Source organism: Rhinolophus sinicus, linkage group LG01 (genome assembly GCF_036562045.2).
Source record: "Rhinolophus sinicus isolate RSC01 linkage group LG01, ASM3656204v1, whole genome shotgun sequence".
NCBI lineage: Eukaryota > Metazoa > Chordata > Mammalia > Chiroptera > Rhinolophidae > Rhinolophus > Rhinolophus sinicus.
This window is the reverse complement of record NC_133751.1, coordinates 26,309,462-26,331,139: the sequence shown is the minus strand read 5'-3', so window position 1 is coordinate 26,331,139 and position 21,678 is coordinate 26,309,462. Positions and strand designations below refer to the sequence as shown.

Below are 21,678 nucleotides of genomic sequence, written 5' to 3'. Positions count from 1 at the left end.
TAGAGACACCTGAGAATTCTAAATTAAGCAACCCACAGATGAGTAAGTCACTTTTCAAAACCGGTGAACTGTCTTCACTGCACCTATACAGAACACGGAAAACCCTAGGCAGAGGGAATCGTACATCCATACCTATATTTCATGCCAGTCTGCTTTGCGGTGGACTCTTTGAGAGAAATGTGGTGCTGAGGGGTGAACGTCCCCAGGCTGCGTGCGATGATTGCGACCGTGCGGAATTTGGCCCGGGCTGCGTTCACCACATTGGGGGCGGTGGAGCTCTGCTTGCTCAGAAGTCGGTCCTCACCATTCCGACTCTTCAAATTGTGCTCTGTGCAGGCTATGGAGACTTGCATTGCTTCCCCGGGCAGCACACGGTCCCTCTCAGAACCCCAAAACACAGGCAGTCACGAGAGGTTGAGCAGTTGGGAGGGTTTCTGCTCGCCTTGTCACCCCTCCTCGGCGCACCCCCTTTCCTGGGATGCCGTCAGAGGAGTCCTCGCGGCAGACTTCAGAGCCGGGAAAGTGGCTGCGGTGCAGGACAGAGCCCCGGGCACTGAGAGAAGTAAACAGCCAGCCCCGAAGTTGTCACAGCAGCTGGAGCGCGGATCAGGCTAGCAAGTCTTCCCGGGCAGTAACCTCGGCTGATTAAACAGCCAAATCCATGTAGTCGGGAGGCTTTTGCAGACGCCTAGTACTGATCATTCGTGCTGACTACACACAGCCCTGCAGGAAGCCCATCCGCCGTGTCTGCATGCGGGCTCGCCTCTGGGCGATGGCTCAAATCCACGCAGGCATGCCGCAAGATGCGCCGCCAGCACCCTCTGGACCTCAGGCAGGCTGCTCAACTGGCACGCGGAGCATCCCACGAAGCAGCTAAACGCAAGCCCGGCCCCGGGGACCGGTGGTCCTCATCCACTCAGCCTGCAAGCTCCCTCCCTGCCCCTCTCTGGGAGGTCCTGGGGGCTCCTCAAGACCCCTCCCCATTCATTTTCAGGCAAAAGCCTTGGTCGCTGAGCCCACAGGGACACGGGTTTGTAGCTGCAGGAGAAGCAGGCAGCGAGTTCCCTTAAAGAGCTCCTTTGTGTGCAGCGGGAAGGCACGGATCACTTTCACACAGCCTTGCTGTAGCAGAAGCTGGAGGGCTGCTCATGAAGGGGGACTCTGCTCAGACTCAGACCAAATCCTGCTGCAGCACAACAGTTGGAACAGGGGGAGGGTGGAGTGGGGGTGTTTCTGCCACTGAACATGCCAGTGAATTAACACGTGATTACTCTGTGACTGGCTGGCTTGCTAAAACAGCCTAAAGTCCCTATTATTAGCCTTGCCAGGGTTCATTTACCCTTTGCATATTATTTCTGAAGCAGATAAGTTTGAAGTTTCCTGAAAAGCCACAGTGCAGACTTTTTGGAGTCAAGACAGCTAACTTGCGGCAGGCTCTATTTTGGCTCCCAAAGGCTGGCCAACGATGGGCGAGGAGGCAGCAGTCCAGCACCACCCAAAAAGGGGCTGCACTAAGTGAGCAGAGGTCCACATCACCATCCGGAAAGGTCCAGGCCAGTGGCCAGAAGCATGTACACTGCCTGCTGGTCATCTACGGCCAGCTGGTGAGGACAAGCACCGTCCCCAGATCAGTGGTGGGCAGCAAGACGTGAGGTGGGAACATTGCCTGGATCAGTGTCAAGTGAAAAGCAACTGCTCAATAAACGTGGTTGAATCAAACCAAGCACCAATTGGCCAATAACAATTTATGTCTCCGTTTGAAATGCATGAAGCCAGAATCCTTGTACGATGAATTTACACTAAAATTGTGGCTTCTGCAAAATCAGTTTTCTAACTGTTTCCAGACACCGCTGTCAAGCAAAAAGAAACAGAGCTCAAATCAAGAATATTTATGAGCACCATCTCTGCACTAGGCAATAGAGAGAAATGTGGCAGAAAAAAATGGAGCACTGTTCCTCTCCTCAAGGAACGAGCAATCTGGGTGAGAAGTACAAAGCATTCTGTCGTAAACGGGCTAATTGACGGTATCAGAGTCATATTAGTTAGAATGAGTTATACAGACACTGAGTCTACTAGGGCTTAACAGGGGAATGATTACCGACAGCTGGAGAAAGTTCTCATTGATTAATTCCCCAGACTTCTCCTAAGACCCTATTAGGTACCTGGGTTTGTTGTTGCTGGGGTACAAAGATGACTTAGACAAAGGCTGCACCTCAAGGAGCTCATGGATGCCCAGGCAGCCCTCACAGAGCGAAGGGACTTTGCTTGGGGCATGAATTTGATTAGCAGGAAAGGAGGGAGTCTGTCATCCCAGAGGTTGGTGGGTGTGGGGAGAACACACACTCTGTCTGTGTCTATGTAATAAATAAAATAAAAATAGCAGGTCTGACCACTTCTTCCCAGCCAAATTAAGGTGTAGAAATAAAATTTTTAAGTACAATCTGTGCCTATTTTCAGTTCTATTCCAGATATGAATCTTAACATTTTATAACCTGCAGAAAAGGTTTAAAGCATATTCTGGAATTTCCTCTTTTATCCTCCATGCCCTCCCCACTCTTTACTTTAAAATATAAATAAACTGTCTGGTTTTCAGTGGTTGGGAAGTAACGTTAGGACGGGGTGAGGGTTGTAGAAAGGGACAAATGAACCTAGGACGCCTTCTTTTTACCCTCAGCTCCAAGGCAGGAGTTCTTGAAGCATATCTTTGTTCCCCGGAATAAATAGCAGTGGGCAGAGAGGAAGCAGATCATTAGAATGTTTATTTTTTCACACTAAGCTGGCTCATCGGAAATGATCAATGCAAATCAGGAAAAGAGTCAAATTGAGAAGAGGAAGAAGTGGGAGGAATCAGAAGGAACAGCTCAAAAAAGGGGAAAAAATAAAGCAGCCTGGGAGGCAAGACGGAACACAGCGATCACCCCGACAGGGCCAGAGGGGTCAGGAGTCAGTGGCTAAGGCGCAGGAGGTGTGGAAGGTGGCTAAGGCCTGAGGTAAGAGTGCTGCCAATGCTACAGGGAGGAGGGGGGTGCTGAGGGTGCCAGGGGTCTGGACACTGCTAGCTGAAGTGTCAGAACTAAGAGCAAGGCCTGAAAACATAACCAGCAGAGGGACTAGGTTATCAGAATAAAACATGCATAGCAGAGTGCCTCTGAGTCACCCTTTCATCCCCCACAAGACCAAGCAGAGTGCCTTGTGCATAGCAGGCCCTCACTCTATAAATAATTGAGAGAGGGAGATAAGGAAGCAACGGAAGGAGGAGAGAGGAAGGGAGGAGTATGGGAGGATGCCAAATTCTTAGATAAACTTGATTCCCTAAAAAAAAAAAGAGAAGAAGAAGAAAAAGGAAAGAAAGAAAATCCTGCACATGCTACTTTCACACAGCTTGCTCCTTAAAAGGAGTGAATAATCGCCCCACATTCACATCTGCACCTCTTGTGTAGAGGCAAGTGTTCTAGCCTTCAGCACATGCCTCCGAGAGAATCAAAGACCCGAGGCCAGAGCAATGCTCACAGTGCAAGCCTCTTCCTTGCTGCCCACAGTGCGCCTTTTCAGATCTGTCGCCACACGAGCTTTCTGACTACCAGCCAGCAGCTTGGTGACTTACCCAGCTGAGCTCACCCTGCCCGGCATTAATGGAGCAGTAGGTCTCAGGAGCCCGGAAATTGGATAATCGTTGGCTGTGAGGACGCTCATTCCTAATAACTTCGTGCTAACAGGCCACATGCTAATGAAGCTGGGAAATTAGATGTGGAATATGTGTCTTTTCATGGTCACACAGTAGGATTCAGAGGAGTTCTCACTATTATTATTTCAGGTTCACAAAAGACCCACAAATGATATAGATATCAATGTAGACATAAGCACAGATACAGATACGGGTGTACATGTATATAGAGATATAAATATAGATAGAGGCATAGATATTGTTATGGGCCCCCCGAATCCATATGTAGAAGTCCTGATCCCCAGGTAAGTAGCTCAGAAGGTGACTGTATTGGAGAATAGGCTCTTTAAAGAGGTCATTGAGGTAAAATGACTGGTGTCCTTATCAGAAGAGAAGATTAAGACAAAGCCACACACAGAGGGAAGGTCATGCCAGGACACAGGCAGAAGACGGCCGTCTGCAAGCTAAGGAGAGGGGTCTCGGAAGAAATCAATCCTGCTGACACCTTGATCTGGGCCTTCCAGCCTCCAGAATTCTGAAAAAATAAATTTCTCTTGTTTCAGCCACCCAATCTGTGGTCTTTTGTTATAGCAGCCTTAACAAATTAATACAGATGTAGATATTGCTTGTTTTTGTTTTAATTCTTATTTTTTTGGTCAAGAGAAACTATGGAGCTCTCAGGAACGTGCTCCTAAATGTCATTATTAGACCACGATGAATGTCATTATCAGGCCACTCTACACATCCTAAGCCGACACTACAAATGTGCTCCAAAGACCGGATCCAAACACAACTCCTTTCCACAAAGGCATACAGACTTTACATGGTGATGTTTGATTAAAAAAAAAAAAGTGGTGGTTTTCAAGGCACTTCTAGTACTTTTCCTTGTTCTTAGTAATCTCATTATTTTGCCAATTTGCCCTTTTAAGGGCTTGCTTTATATTGGGCACCCGGAATCAGAAACCTCAGAACTGTCATGAGGTGGTAGAGACAGGCCTGCACCAGCAGGCAAAGGCCTGGGTTCCAAACCCGGATATGTCACTTTGCCTGTGACCTCAGGTGTCATTACAGCTCTCTGTGCCTCTTTTCTCTCACCTGAAATAGGAGGGCGATACATATTTATTTCCAAGATCCTCTCTTGTTTTATACATTCCATGAGTTGTTTTTTCAGATTACAAGATTACAGAGCCAAATTACCACTTACCCTGAACTCTTGCCTTGGTCTCAGCTGGTCTCTATTATTACCTGATATTTGGAATTCTTTTGAAATAATGTCAAAGGGTCATCACTGGCTCATGGTACAGAGCTGGTCAGCAACAGACCACAGGCTCTTTAACTTGCACCTTATCTTCTCATGGTCATCCTAGAGTCTTGACGGTAACATGGAAGGACTCTAGGGTGGGGACTGAGTTAGAGCTGGGTGTGAATCCCAGCTCAGCTTTACCCCTTCTTTCCCATGTGTACTAAGCAGTATTCTCAACCTTCCTGTGCCTCAGCCTCCTGTGAGGAAAAAATGGTACAAGAACATGCTTCCCTGGATGTTGGTGGGAATTGCACGATAGAGTGCTTAGCCCACACACAGCACGGACATGGGCTAAATGCTAAGTATCCATCTCAATCTATCAAAGCAGGGCTGTGAGGAAGTCTTTCATTTCCTCTCACTCAAGCTCACCGGGAGACTTCAGCAATTACTAATAGCAGTAACACTTACACAGCACTTCCTATATCCTAGAAACTCTTAAGAACACCTTACATGTATTAACTCATTTTATCCTCATAAAATCAAATGAAGGGGGTGCTATGTTATCAATTGCAGTCTATAGATGAGGAAACATGTAACACAGAGGAGTTAAATAACTTACCCAAGGTGACACCGGCAAGAAGCTGCAGACCTGGGACTTACCTTGGTCAAGGGACGGGGGAAGGGGGGATGGAGGGGTGGCAGACGGAGGGGAGGGGCACGCCTGCCTTCCTAACCACTGTGCATACTGCTCCTCACTGCAAGAACTTCCTTGTGAGAAGGGCTTTGAATAGTGCCATTCGATTAATATAATTTAAGAGAAACCCTATTCTAATTATGAGGAAGGAAAATTCTATATTAAAAGTCTGAAAAATTCAGAACAATTAAATCATCCATTTTTGGTAGCTTTTGAGTATGCCTTTTATCAACCTTTTTCAATACTTCATAATACTTTATTCTTATTGCTCAAGAAAAACTTTTTCTTCCAATTACCTGGAAAATGTTTGATTGATTCAATTTCTTATAAGTAAAGTCAGAATCAAATGCTTTTTGCTGAGTCCACTTAGAACTTATGGTTTATATTCCATTGGAAACCACAGCCAGCCAGGCCCACAGAACATTTAATTTTGCAGCCAGGAAAAATCGGATCCATTCAAAACACAAAAGAAGCTGCTGATACCCAAATAATTTTAAACATGCATGTGTGCAGATGGCAAGCCACTTTATGTGCTTATTATTTGTGATTAAAAGAGGAATTAATTGTTAGGGTGAGAGTTTGCTATTTATCAGAAATTCTTAACATGTGGGTTTGGAGAACAATTTATCATATTCTGACAAATTGAACCAGCCATGAAAATTAGCACGGGCCCACATTTAGATAGGCATAGGTTTGGGGATAAAAGAGAAAGTAAAATTGAGAGGTCAAATTGGAAATATTCAAGGCTCTGCTGAATAGAAGAATCTATCATCTACTCGTCTGCTCCCCTGGAAGAAAAGGTTCACCAGAGAACCCCTTTTCCCAGGAAACTCTGAGGACAGGCTCAATACAAGTATTCTTACATCACCGGCCACATGTCCAAAACCAAAACATTCTTAAGGATAGTTAAGCTTTTCAATTAACATTTAAACTATACCCACAGCCACTGACAAATATTTCCTTAATTTGAAACCTCTGATACATCAGATATAGCAGCAAGATTTCCAGTATTTATCTATCATTTTATACATTTAAGGCAAGGTGCCACAGTACTGTAGGAAGCAGGTGTGGAAAAATAGGAAATTCACAATTCATATTATTTTGTTCAGACCTCTTCATGGTAGGTAATTTCTCATAAACTGGTCTGGAACCTGGATATAGAGCTGGGAGAAAACAGGGACACATGGTCTATTATTTTTTTAGAAATGCCATTAGTTCTTCCTCAACTTTTGATTGATTCAATTTCTTATAAGTAAAGTCAGAACCAAATACTTTTTGCTTTTTTTTCACTCATGTACATACATGAAAATATAAGGGGAATAAATTGGTTAAAGAACCCCCAAAATGTGTTCACATTCAGAATTTGATGCTTCTGGATGTTTTACTGTGAGTCATCAACGTCCACATCTGTCCACACTGTCATCCCTTGTGTTGGCAACGTGGCATTTTTTTTTATTTTTTTTTTGAAAGAAAACATACTCAATAATTGTCTCTGGGATTTTTTCCCAAGCTGGTGACACCCCCTCTGAAAGTTGTGAGACACACTTACAGCATTAACTACCACATCCTGAGGGACCCCAAGCCAGCAGCAACTATCAATTATGTCACAGTTTCAGCAAAGGGGAAATATGTGCTTCAAGGAATTGATGAACTGTGATGATTTCTAAGACAGTATCTTATAAACTTTTATTTCATGACAATTTAAATCTAAAATACTGTGGAAGGAAGGGAGGGAAGAAGAGAGGCAGAGAAAGAGGGAGGGAGGGAGAAAGGAAGAGAGGGAAAGAGTTTTGAGTACCCACTGTGTGCCAGGCATTGTATTGTATCAAAGGTTTTTACATCCATTATCTCATTCCAGAGCAAAGGGAGGTGGGGACATCAGCCTTTGTTAAACATCTAAATTAATTGGGCTCTCAACTGAGTAGTCTATAGATGGAGTCAAATAAACATTCATTTTCACCTTTGCAAAACTGAGACGTGAATCAGACTCTGGAGGAGCTTTCCACCTGAAGTCACCCTTGCCCGACGGGGTTGAGAAAAAGAAGCAACCTGAAGGTATTTCCAAAAATACATTCATGGGTTAAAATTTAGTTGTTTCCATTCAAATTTGTTGGTCTTAGGGTGAGAAAGCCATTATTATACATGTCACTCTACCTCATAATATCAATCATATTTTTATAAAAGATGTCTTCTCTCATCTCTTTATTCTCTTCATTTTCAAAGGGTAGGCGTTATAAAAAGAGCAGATCTAAGATCTTACGAGATGTTTTTCTCATTTAAGTCTTTCCCTTTGCAGGCTTTCATTACATTTAAAACAAAATTCATTTGGAGGATATAAGGATAATGCTCTCACCTTGTGCTCTCAAGCACTGTGTTGTCAGAAGTTTTTACAATATACATGTATTACTCATATAAGTAAAATAAAATAAATTTAAGGTTTTTTAAAATTATAAACTTAACACAGATTCTAAGAGGAAACAGTGATATGTGGAGGCAAGAAGGAAAAAATGTCATGCATTAATCCAGACTTTCAATGTTTAACATTTTTGTTAATATTTTCTTGGTTTTCACGTTTTTCATTTTTCATGCATAGTTTACTGGTTGTTGTTAATTTATATAGTTGACAACTTTTCGAGGTAGCTACCTCAGCTATAATTTTGCATGTTTTCATTTGTCTTTTCATTTTCTCACATTATCCTTAAGACAATTAGTTGTCATCACCATGCATTGATCACCACGTCAGTATGCACTTTTCTTTGTTCAGTTGACAAGTTCTCTACACTGATGAGGCAAAAAAGTGGAGGACTCAGCCCCTCTTCAAGGAGCTCCCTTCCTGGCTGGGGAGCGTGCAGACATTTATTGATGACCAGTTGCCTGCCCTATATGTCAGACAAGTGGTATAGCTGATACCCACTCTATAAGAAGAGGGGGAGACGCCTGGGGGTTAGGGCAGTTAGAGAAACTATGGTGGTATCAGAAAAGAGCTGAGCTTTAGGGACAGAGAAGAACCAGGCAAGGAAAGAGAATAGGGGAGGAAGATACACCAGCAGAAGAAGCAGCTTTAGCAGAGGCAGCAGGGGGGTGTTGAGGGGCCTATTGGGAAATAATAAGCAAAGCACTTTGGATGGAACCCTATTTTAAAAGGATGTAATTAGAAATGATGCAAGTGAACTGGAGTCTATTGCAAACAGCCTGGAATAAAAGTCTGGGTGAAGCCTCTCCTCCTTGGGAGAGCTGCAGGTTGAAGGAAGAAGGCCCATCAAGGATTTTGGTCCAGGGTGAGGAGTGTAAAGCAGTATTTTTGGAAGCTCCATCTGGAAGCCAATAGAATGGCCTGGAGGCGTAAGAGAAGAGACTCAATGGAGGAAGACCAGCAGGAGACTGTGGAATCAGCCAGCCATCAAGTAAAATCTGCTAATGGAAGAATGATGCTTCTTACTGCCAGTTCTAATAGAAAGATGATGGGGAAATGTTTGCAATGCACTGTGAGCTGAAAAAAACAATTCACAAAATAATATGTACAGTATGAGCCTATTTTGACAGAAGCAAAAATTATCTATCTCTGCAGAGAAACAAAAGGATATACATATACCCAAATATATTTGGTTATTGGGTATATTTGATATACAAATATATTATTCATAGTTACTGGTAGGTGGTGGAACTAGGGGTAATTTTTATTTCCTTTATTTTCATAGTATATGATTTTCTGCTGCAAGTACATTTTACTTTCACATTATGAAACAACAACAAAAATGATACCCAGAAAAATAGAAATAATGCTTGAAGGAATGAGGAGCCTGTAGGTGTACTTGTCATGGTGGGAAGAGCGATGCCTTTTTTCTTTTTATTTCACAGCACCAGTACTGTGGGATAAACATCACCAAGGCAACTCAGCTTACTTTTTAACAAAAAGTATCCGGAGCAATTATCCAGGATGTGACCAGTAAGCTTTGCTGACTGATGTAGAGAAGAATTTAGCAAATCAAATCACTGTTTATTTGTTTCTCTCTAGATCTGATATGGATTCCTGCTGGGGAGGCAGGCAAGAAGTAGTCTGGTCCACTAAGGATCGCAACAATTAAACATGGAACGCTAAAGGAATTTTTGGTAATGACGACTACTCTGTCAACACAAGACTGATTGACCCTCCCTAGAACTGACCTCTACTAAATGGAAGAGAACCTATATAAGTCCATAGTCAATCAAATTCATGAGAGCTGAGCTCCTTAGGAGAGAAGGACATGTCTCAGTCTATCCCATGGCTATGCAGAGAGGGACTTTGTAATTCCTGTTGCCTGAATAAATGAATTTATACCAAACTCTGGGATAGTGCCAGAACTGGGTAGAAATCGAACCACTATGTTGAAATTTCTGAGACATCGCTAATAATTGTGGTATGTCCCCAGTATTCTGCATTCACCCTTCCCCCCTACCTCCTACTTGTTTTTTTTACAGAGTTCCATGGTGGTTAAATGAGAGAAGAAGGGAGAAATGCAATATGGTATTTCTGTGTAGATGTTAGGAAATATTGGCAAAGGAGTAGTCGGAATGAGGAGGGGACTGAGGAAAGGAAAAGAATTTTAGCTAAAATCAAATGTAGAGAAAGATTTGAAGGGAGACACAAAACTTGAACGTAATCTGCTGACTAAACTCCATGGGGAAGTGGTTGGTCAGTTTTGGGGAAAGGTCAGTATGTTAGTTTCCTAGGGCTGTAGTCACAGATTATCTGGCTTCTCAGTGTCAGTTGCCACGTTCTGACACAGGAAGTTGAAGGAATCCAGTGGGCAACAGTTAGAGTTTAGAAACAACCCACATTTTATGTTTTAAATTAAACAAATAAACAAACAAACAAATAAACAAAAACTTGTGGCTTGAAACAAGAGAAATGTATTCTTTCTCAGTTCTGGAGGCCAGAAATCTGAAATCAAGGTGTCAACATGGCTGTGTCCCCTCCAAAGGCTCTAAGAGACAATTCAATCCTTGCCTCTTCCAGATTCTGGTGGCTCCCAGCATTCCCTGCGACTGTTTCAGTCCAATGTTTGACTCCACCTTCAAATGTCCTTGTCCTCCAGGTGTCTTATAAGGACACTTGTCATTGGGTCATCCAGGGCAATCTCATCTTAAGATCTATAACTTCATTTCATGTGCAAAGATACTTTTTTCAAATAAGGTCACATTCACAGGTTATAGGGATTAGGATGTTGACAGATCTTTTTGGGAGAGACCATTCAATGACTACAGTCGGTTTGGGGAAAGCACAGGTTACAGGGGAGGAGGATGGGAGAAAGATGGGGAGAGGAGAAGACAGTGGACTGGACTTGCTTTCTAATCTGACAAGAGAGCAAAACTGAAGATACAACCAAACAGCCCAAGACCGTACAGGGATGTAAAGTCACCCAGAGCACAGGTTTGAACAACTCTCGTCTGAAAGTGGTTTATTTGATGGGGTGAGAAGAAAGAGAACAAGAAGAAGCCTCATAGGTCAAATAAGGGAAGGTGGGCTTGCCCATGCCCCACTCAGAGGCTCTTTGCCCAGGAACAATACTGGCTCAGGGACAGAGATCCCACACGAACGGATCATCCATCACCACACCCATGGTGAGAATGGAAAGAACCACCAAATCAGAGGGCCTCTCTGGAAGGAACACAGCCCCAGAGGTGGTGAGATCATGGCACATGGACTACTTGGGAGGTAGAAGTAGCCATGACGCAAGTAGCATGGCAATGAAACAAGCAGAATGGAAGCTATGAGGCATGCAAGCTGTGGCGGGAATAACAAAGCAGTGATAAAACCTTACGAAATAGCTGGTTTGTTATTAAATTTACCATTTTCCTGATCAAGAGTACCCCCAAGTTTTTGAATGTAACCTTCTTTTTTGGTAAATGCTTATACTACCACGTCAGCAGAGGTAGTTTTTGGAATCATAATGTCCTGGGGTTCAGCATCAAGACTCAGTTGGAACTCGATTTCCGAGAACAGAGGATTCCAGTCACAGGTCTCATGATGAAGTCATGGAGCAGGCAGTGACATTACATCCAAAAGGAAGCTTGGAAACTGGGCAGTTTAATACAGTTGTCAGGGGATCAATTCAACAAATGAGATCAAAGTGGACCGATCTCTAAAAAGAAAGGATAATCCGGAAAATGTTAAACAAAATACTTTTCATTTCCAGTAATGATTTATAGGGAATGAAAAGTGTTTTGGTTTAATCATTAAAACATAACACATGGAGAAACTGGGACCCTCACGCATTGCTGATGAGAATGTCACATGGTAACACCACTGTGGAAAATAGTTGGGTCATTTCTTAAAAAGCACAAATTTCTCATATGCCCAAGGAATTTCACTTCTAGGTATAAAAATACATGACTACATAAAGACATGTACATGAATTCTCATAACAGCATTATTCATAATAACTAAAACCAGAAAATTATCCAAATGTTCGTCAACTGGTAAGTGGATAAACAAAATGTGTTATATTTATATATTTATGCAATTCTGTTCAGCAATTAAAAGAATGGAACATGCAACAACATAAATTATCCTCAAAAACATTATGCTAAGTGAAAGAAGCCAGACAAAAAGGCTATACGTTATATAATTTGATGTTTACGTATGACAGGTCTGGAGAGGCACGTTTATACAGACACACAAGATCAGTGCTTTCCTGGGACTGAGAATGGGAACAGGGACTAACGGCAAACAGGTATGAGGACATTTTTTGAGGTTATGGGAATGTTCTAAAACTGAATTTTGATTATGGTTGTACTATATATTTACTAAAATCATTGAGTTACACGTTTATTTTGGGTGAATTTTATGATGTACAAATTATATCTCAATAAAGCTGTTAAAAAACACACAAAATAAAACAAAACATGATTTTGCTGAAAGAAGGTATTTGTTTCTTTGTTTTTTAAGCCCCACGCTTCCTCTTCTATGTCAGAAGCAAAGACTGGAGGCCTGAACATAGAACTTACTATAAGTAGACAGAGATCAGAGGTCTGGGAAATCTCCGAGAAGACTCACGCTGGATCAGGAAGAATGATGAGTTTAGTTGCTGTGGGGTTCCCAGAAGAGTCTGTGCTTCCTCCATCACTGGGCTAAGAGTCTAGAAACCCTAACTAGGCTGAGAGAGAGTCCGAGGCATCCCAAAGAAGTTCCACTTTGGGCACAACACTGGGTCTGGGATGGCATGCGAGGATGACAGCAATAGCTGAGGGTGGTGCCTGAGGCAGCCTTCTGGAGTCACCCACATTGTGGAATGGGGCAACAAAACCACCAAGAACCATTAGGGCCTCCAGGCACACAGTAGGTCACAGAGCACAAAGCTGGACACTGAGGCAGTGCAAGGTTTGCAGTCGAAGTTACTGGGTGGAGCAGAATCCCCAAGAACCAAGTGGGACACACAGGTACCAGGGGACAACTCAAAGGAGAGTAACAAGAACGTGAAGACTGGCATAAAGACCAGCTCTAATGGGGAGGTGGAACTTTGAACTAGCTAAACCTTTAGCCAAAGCTCTTGCTTGGGAAGGGGATGAGTTACCTTATACAGCAATTTATGGGCAACTTCCTGCCCTGAGCAGAATTAGGGCTTTAGAACCAGATGAGGCCAGTCAATAAAAAGCTCCCTCTCTGACCAGTGATGGACATTTGCAGGATGTTTCAGACCTCCCAGGCTGACCCACTAGGAAGAACGTTCTATGTCCTCCAGAAGCCAACTCTTCTGGGTTTAAGGGGCTTCACTTTATCAGATTAGATTAGTCTCCCCGCCTGTCAGAGGGTGACTCAGGTCTTCTTGAGGGGGTTTGAGCAGGACAAGGTGCTCAAAGGTAATGGCTGAGGCCCTATTTTCTTATCACCAAAATCTTCTCACTTGGAGCCTCAGGCAAAAGCACTAGCTACAGGAGGTACTTCCAGGGTGCTAAAATTGTTTGCTTCTGCAGGAGGCACAGTGAGTCATTAGATCCCAAAAGCTTTCTTTGGCTTATACCCCACATGTTTCTGGTTCATTTACAGATCAATTCACCCATTTGTAACTCTTTAAGTGACATTTTCAAGTGAGGTATCATTATACAAAAGACAGTTGGAAGCAGTCATTCCATTTCCCTGCTAGTCAGATTGGATTATCTGTATAAACCAACCACTGTTGTGTTCGCCATGTAGAGGGGGATTAGCCATTCCACGGCTCACATCCTTATTAGCCCGCATGCTCGTCCACTCAACAGCATGGCGCATTATTCAGAGCAATATGGTTGTTTGTTATAAAAGCTTTCATGTGGAGGAAGAGCAGAGACGATAGTTAGACACCTAATGTTTTTGGCTTGGGGCTTTTTCTTTTAATTGAGTAGGCGTGAGATATTTAATGTTACAGGTAGGTAAATGAGAAAATATGTTCATTCCAGCAAATGATTGCCTGATTTTAATTTTTCTGTAATCATTCATAATTGTTAACTGTCTTCTGAAATTCAAAAGGCTGTCATGTGGAGGAGGGAAGACATTACAGAGTGTTGTTTTATAGGACAGAAGCAGGACCAAGGAGAACAGGCAGTGGTACCTGCTGACAACGTGGGCTGCTCACCAACACAGCGGGCTGTGGAGACCTGGGAAGCTTGCTGTCACTGGAAGTCTTCAAATTGTGGTCACAGGATCAGATGTCAGTACATGATAGAGAAAAGAGAGGATTTATTTCTCTGGATGGCAGTTGTGTTCGATGGGCTCTTTCAGGTGATAAGAAAGTGAAATGAGTTTGTTCTTTTTGCACATCCAAGATGTATTCTCCCTTCTGATAAGAGCATCCTACGTTTCAAATGGGATAGACTCCCATTCCCAAGCTCCTGTGTGAGCAAGTGATCCAGGCCAGTCAGAGAGAGTTCCATCACCCGGGTCACAATGATTGACTCGGGATGGTCGTGTGACCCAAATCAATTCAAGAATACTCAATCCTGGGACTTAAGAAAAGAGAAACCTTCTTTCTTCTGGACTGGTAGATAGTTAAGCCTGAAGCCACCTAAGGCTATTCCAAGGAAAAGACCTGCTTGAGAACGAACTGAACGGTCACTAGGGAGACCATATTCTCTAGTGGCCCCATCTACTTGTGACTACCCTCAGCAGGTGATGTCTGCTCTTTCCTACTCTGGTGCTTTACCCACCGTATTATAGTGACTCAGCTACTAGGTCTCTGGTTCCACGGCTCCTGGGGCTACAGACTAACAGTAAACCTCCTAGCTAAATTCCCCAAGAGAAAGAACTGCACTAGCCAGTCACCAAGTAAACTATGGCTCTCATACTTGGACACCATCAAAGGCTTTCTTTATGTTGGGCATTGTTATGGACTGAATATTTGTGTCTCCCCCAAAGCCATATGTTGAAGCATAACCTGCCCATGGTGTGGGATTTGGAGGTGGGGCCTTTGGGAGGTAATTAGGTTTAAATGAGGCCATGAGGGAGGGGTCTCCATGACAGGATTGGTGTCCTTATAAGAAGAGGAAGAGACCAGAGTTTCAAACTTCTGTTTTTAGGTAATGATGTAAATGGGCAAGTTTTCCATAGAATGTGGCTCAGGGCATGGACCGGATCCCCCTCCAAACAATTTCCAGTTTTAGATTTCTACAATGAGTTTTCATTTTTTAACTTAAAATTAATCCGCTAAAACCTAAAGACAAACAGTTTCACTGAAATTATTCAAACTCAGCCGTCCAACTAAGGCTGCTGTTTTCTCCCTTTTCCGAGGAAGAGTCTAATATGGGAAAGAAATCACACTACTCTTCCATTTATTAAACAAATATTTACTGAACATCTTACTGCATACGGGCACTGTTATAGGTGCTGGGAAAAGGAATTTCAAGATAAACAAGACCCATATTTCCCTTAAGCCGTTTAAAGTCTAATAAGAGAGCCAGACATAAAAATAGATAACTACCATAAAGGACAGAACGAAATGCATGCTCAGGATGGTAAGTCAGACAGAGAAAAACAAATATCCATGATTTCTCTTATATGTGGAATCTAAAAAACAAAATAAACGAACAAACAAAACAGGAGCAAACTCATAGAGAGAACAAACTGATGGTTGCCAGCGGGGAGGGGGTTGAGGAGCTGGGTGGAAAAGGCGAATGGATTAAGAAGTACAAATTGGCAATTACAAACAGTCACAGAGATGTAAAGTAAAGCATACGGAATATAGTCAATAATATTACAATAACCATGTATGGTGCCAAGTGGGATCACTTCATAAGTTATATATCTAACCTGTACACCTGCAACTAATATAATATTGAATGTCCACTGCAATTGGAATTTTTAAAAATTAAAATAAATAAATAAATCACCAGAAAAAAAGAAAGAAGCTCAGGTAATTTGGGGATGGGGAGCGTGCCAAGCAGAGATTCATTCTGACTGTGTGACAATCAGAGAAGGCTGCATAGAGGAGGTGATATTTGCTCTGGGCTTTGAAAAAATGAACAGGTCATTGTTCGAGGGCACAGGAGCCCATTGTTAAAGAAGACAAGGGTACCCCAAATCAGGGCTGAGTGCGAACAGAGACATGGATACATGAAGTGTTGGGCAAGTATAGACCAGAAGAGGCAGTGTGTTACAGTTGGATGATAAAGTGAAAGGGAATGTTAGAGGGAGATGGGGAAGGAAAAATGCACTGAGTCAAATCATGAAGAATCTTAAATAAAGCTTGCTTAACTTGATTCAGAGGCAGTAAGGACTCTGGTGGGTGACATGTCTGGTTGCAACGTATGTTACATATATTTTTGTGGTTTTATTTTGAGCATCATGCTCTATAGCAGCTCTGTCTTCCTGCCTCATGTTTGTGTCCAATTTGTGTCTGTGACAGTAAAATCCTAACTGCAGTCACCCCTAATGCCCCACGTTAAATTACTTCACCCAAATGATATTAATGCTTTCAAAGTGTAAATAAGATCTGGCTCACAGCCTCCTCATGGATGATGGAAATAGTTCAATACCAACCAGACGAAGGAGCTTAGAATGAAAGTGGTTTGTTGGAACAAAGTAGCCTATAAATAGTCGTGCTGGGAGAGATAGGCTGCGTTGCTAAAAGGCCCTCCAACGAATCTGCTGAATGTTCCATAAATCACTGTGAGTACAGAGAGGGGGGCCCTTGTGTCACCCCCACAGTCAATTCAGTAGGGGAAAGAGAGGGAGCCTGCTAATTAATCTCCACGTCCTGCCATTAATAACTCACTGTAATTTCCTTTCTATCAGGGAAATCGGTAATAAAAATGAAAAGAAGAAAAAAACATTTTGCTTCCTTTATAAGCTCTATTACCTAACCCCAAAGACCAAATAAGAAAACACTTTTGAATTCTGATGTTAAAGAAGACTGGAGGAAGGAAAAGATGTTTGTATGAAACCAGATCGACCGTTGCGAAGTTAACTCTCTAACTGAAATGGAAAGGAAGCCAAAGTCCCCAGCCCAGCTCTCAGCAACTAATATTTCATCTGCCTCAGGGCTCAGTTAAGAAAATAGAGCGAAATGAAAGGTCACATTTTCAGCGGTGAGCCTTTGTAATTAAATAGCAAATATTGGGACGCCCTTGTGCAGAGTCCACACTGAGACTTCCCATAAGCCTGGAAAGAACTGCAAACAATCCTTAAAGAGAAGTGGTTGAGCTCCACAAACACTGCGCTTGACCTGGGCAGCGGCCACTGAGCCGCAGCGAGGACAAGTCTGGGGCCTTCTTTGCCTTGCATCAGTGAGCCAATCGACGTCCACGTGTAGCCATTCTCTGCTGCCCCAGGAAAATGCTCCCCTCGGAGAACAGAGCAATTGGCGAGGGATCTGCATGACGTGACTGGTGCATCCCTATGGCTGGTGCCTGACCTTGAGGTGACATCGGCGTGTCCTGTTCTGGACTGACTGATGTGTGGTCCTTCTGAGGGCAGGCAGCAGAAGAAGGTCTCATGGCCAGAATATTCCAAATAAATTCTTCACATAAACTACATGTAGCCTCTGCTGGCCTTGTATTTGTAATATTTCACGTTTTTCAAAGAAATAATGACAGTTGTTTGCCAAACCTTTTTATAAACACCTCGTTACATGAATATCATAAGTTCACTGGCTGCATATCAATGTCCAGAGGCAGGGAAAACGGACATGTATCCGTCTTTTGTGTCTTCTTTAGAAGCCTCAGTTTCCCCTCACATCTCATTGACTGGGACTGCATCACATGGCCACACCTAAAGTGTCACAGACCAGGGGTGTGAGCCTCTAAGGTTGGCTTAGACCAATGGTTCTCAAATTTGAACAGGCATCAGACTCACCTAGGAGGCCTGTTGAAACACATTGCTGGCCTTCTTTCCCAGAAGCTCTGATCCAGCAGGTGGGGCCTAAGAATTTGCATTTCTAACAGGTTCCCAGGTCGATGCTGTGGGTCCACACGCTGAGGACATGGCTTAGACAAATCAAGGATCACCCTTAGATACAGGGAAGTCACGGCCCCTCCCTTACACACATGGTTGCTTGGAGGAAAAGGATCAAAATCAGGGACCTTTTAGTAAGGAAAAGGACAGGCACGTGGCTGTTGAATGGCAACCATCAGAGTCTCCAGGGTTGGAAGCCACTAAAACTTGAACTTCTTCACAAAGAGGAGATCTTTGGTGGTCTATGTGGGTTCTGGCTTCTAGCTCATTTGGTTAATAGCACTTGACTCTGCTGTTCCCCACAAGCCCAGGGCGAGAACTGAGACAGAGCTTATGCTGGAGATGGTCAATGGCCCATCAGCATGGATGGAGCCCAGAAGACCCCATGGGAGGGCATGGTTACCAACGCACACCAGCAAGAAGCACCGGCTATGTATCTCATTCCAGCACCTCCATTTTGTGAGATAATGTGATAAAAACAAACCAATCAACTGATGATCTTGAATTTAAATGGAAATAACCCAGACTTTGTAAATACAAGTCTGGTGCAGCAACCTACCTTTTATGTGTCTTCTGTGCATGTGCAATAACCCAAGTATCTGATTACAGTGATGCTATGAGCTGAGCCAAATATGACTGCTCCATCAGTGCCTGGTGAAAATATGATCTGATAATTTGGCCTTCTCTTGGCTGCTCCTCACGAGATGAGTTTTGCTCCCTGCACAGTTTTGATTTTTATTAGTTTAGGGTTTAGGTTGTGTTAGGAAGGAACACCAATTCATTTGTCAGAATTCAGACGTGAAATGACTGGTGGGTGAGCTTTCTTGCTCAGATAACCCAGTAGGCAGGACATAAAAGCTTATAAAACCACGTGTATTTAATAAATAGTGCTGGGAAACCTGGACAGACACATGCAAAAAAAATGAAGCTGGACCACCTCCTTACACCATAAACAAGAATAAATTAAAAATGGATTAAAGACTTTAATGTAAGAACTGAAACCATAAAACTCCTAGAAGAAAATATAGGAAGAAAATTTACAGACATTACCTAGAGTAAGATTTTTACTGATATATCCCCTTGGGCAAGGGAAGTAAGAGAAAAAATAAACATGTGGGATTATGTCAAACTAAAAAGTTTTTTCACAGCAAAGGAAACCATCAATAAAACAAAAAGGGATCCTACTGAATGGGAGAAGATATTGTCAATGATATATCCGATAAGGGGTTAATATCCAAAATGTATACAAAACTCACTCAATTCAACTTCAAAAAAAACGAACAACCCAATTTAAAAATGGGCAGAGGACATGAAGAGACATTTTTCTAAACAGGACATACAGATGGCAAACAGACATATGAAAAAATGCTCAACCTCACTAACCATCAGAGAAATGCAAATAAAAACCATAATGAAATACCACCTCACCCCAGTCAGAATGGCATCGTCAATACATCAACAAACAACAAGTGCTGGCGTGGATGTGGAGAAAAAGGAACCTTTGTGCACTGTTGGTGGGATTGCAGATTGGTGCAGCCACTATGGAAATCAGTATGGAGGTATCTCAAAAAACTGAAAATGGAACTACCTTATGGCCCAGCAATTCCACTCCTAGGTGTCTATCCAGAGAAATCCAAAACTCTAATTCAAAAAAATTGATGCTTTGTTTATTGTAGCCCTATACACAATAGCCAAGATATGAGACAACCAAAATGCCTATCAGTAGACAACTGGATTAAGAAACTGTGGTACATTTATACAATGGAGTATTACACAGCCATAAAGAAGAATGAAATCTTACCATTTGCAACAATATGGATGGACCTAGAGAACATTATGTTAAGTGAAATTAGTCAGACAGAGAAAGACAAATACCATACGATCTCACTTACATGTGGAATCTAAAGAAAAGAATAAATGAATGAACTAATCACAAACAGTCTCAGAGACATAGAGGAAAAACAGGGTTGCTAGATGGGAGGGAGGGTGGGGATGAGGGAGAAGGTGAGGGGATTAGAAAGCACAGTCAGTAACCACAAGATTGCCACAGGGATACGAAAGTCAGGTTGGAGAATATAATCAACAATGTTGTAAAGATTTTGTAGGGTATCCATTGGACACTTGTCTTATTAGGGAGACCACTTCATGGACGGTGTAGATGCCTGATCACTGCACTGTACACCTGGAGCTGAAGCTGAACAATAATGAATGTCAACTACAATTATATATATATATATAGTCACAAGAAGTGGAGTACAGCATTAGGAATAGAGACAATGGAAATGTAACAGCTATATGTGATGTCAGAGGGGTAGTAGATTAGGGGCAGGGGGTTATCACTTTGTGAGAGATATAAATGATAAATGTCTATTACATTGTTTTGTACACCTGAAATTAATAATAATAATAAACAAACGAACAAACAAACAAAAAACAACGTGTATGGAAAACTGTTTATTGTGCCCTACCATATTGCTCATCCAAGCTTCCACACTAAGACTGGAGTCTTTCTTGAGTACTTTGGGGATTAGGATGGGGAGTGTTTTAAGTTATACATCGTGGGCGCACTCAGCTTTTCACAGGGCCTTGGGTATTTTTCCCATACACTTGAAGTGAGCCAAGAAGAACTTCTAACCTATGTGCCAATTCTGGAGAACAGTGACTTTGAAGACAGCCTCAGTAGCTCCATATTTTGAAAGAAGAGAAAATATATTGCGTACCATACTAATACTGTTTTTCAACCAAAGCATATCAGCTGCTTGGAATAGAGTGCTGTCAAAGACAAATCCATTCGCCATGCTTTTCTTCTGTAGATTTGGGCAGAATTTGCAACACCAAAAGAATAAACAACAAAACAATAAAAGTGTTAGCTTATCAACTGTACACAGTACTGCTCTACTTTCCAGCCAGCAGGAAAACGGGAAAAATATACTGATAAAAGGGAAAAGAGAAGACATCACTTTCAGCTGAGTGATTTAGTTCTGGTGTGAATAACATTAAGCCTTGTGCCAGGTGACAGACCCACATGTATGTTGCTCTGGCCCACGTTCCCCTCATAGAGGATGCTGAAGCCATGTCCCAGGTGAGTGTCCTAGGCTGTATGGCTCAAAGATGCCCTCCACTGGAAGAGCCAGGTGTTTCTCTTCTGCTATGTCCAGTGTGTAAGAACTTTCTATTTCCTGGGGGTGTCACAGCCCAGGAAAGAGGAACAACTCGCCAGCAATGAGGGAACTAGAACTGTCAGCAGAGTGGGCAGGGCAGGGGTACTTGGAGCAGTCGAAACTGGAAGTCACAGCTTCCTTTTTCGGGCTGCACAAAAAATGCAAGCTCTCTGTCTCCAACACAACTTGGACTAACAAGGATTTTGACAGACACTCAGCAGCGTTTTATCTACAATATAATTAGATCAGGCAAATTTTATAAATCTTTGCAGACAGGTTTAAAATATTGTTAGCAGCCTAAATGTCAATTTCACAAAATATCTAATCTCAAGGAGCACAGCTGTGGAAATTTGGGGCTCCTTCTTGCTGTTTGACTACATATTTATATTTTAGAACATATGAATAGAGTTTTTTACCATTTATATAAATCCACCCATTGAGTGGTTGGGAATCCCCTTAATACATATCCTCTGAGGCCACCCAGTCATGAGAGGACACACATCCTAAGCGCAGACA

At 42.7% G+C, this 21,678-nt stretch overlaps 1 protein-coding gene across 3 annotated transcripts in view; it reads right to left on the bottom strand.

Annotated features, from left to right (window-relative positions):
- Nucleotides 1-21,678, bottom strand: part of KCNAB1 (potassium voltage-gated channel subfamily A regulatory beta subunit 1) — a 365,847-nt gene that overhangs the window by 233,444 nt on the left and 110,725 nt on the right. The window contains exon 1 of one of the 3 annotated variants that reach the window (XM_019731969.2): nucleotides 133-1,173. The exons of the other annotated variants lie outside the window; for them this stretch is intronic. Within the exon in view, the coding sequence (XP_019587528.1) occupies nucleotides 133-353 (221 nt within the window). The 5' untranslated portion in view covers nucleotides 354-1,173. Of the gene's footprint in view, nucleotides 1-132; nucleotides 1,174-21,678 lie in introns of those variants that run through there. 3 annotated transcript variants of the gene reach the window in all.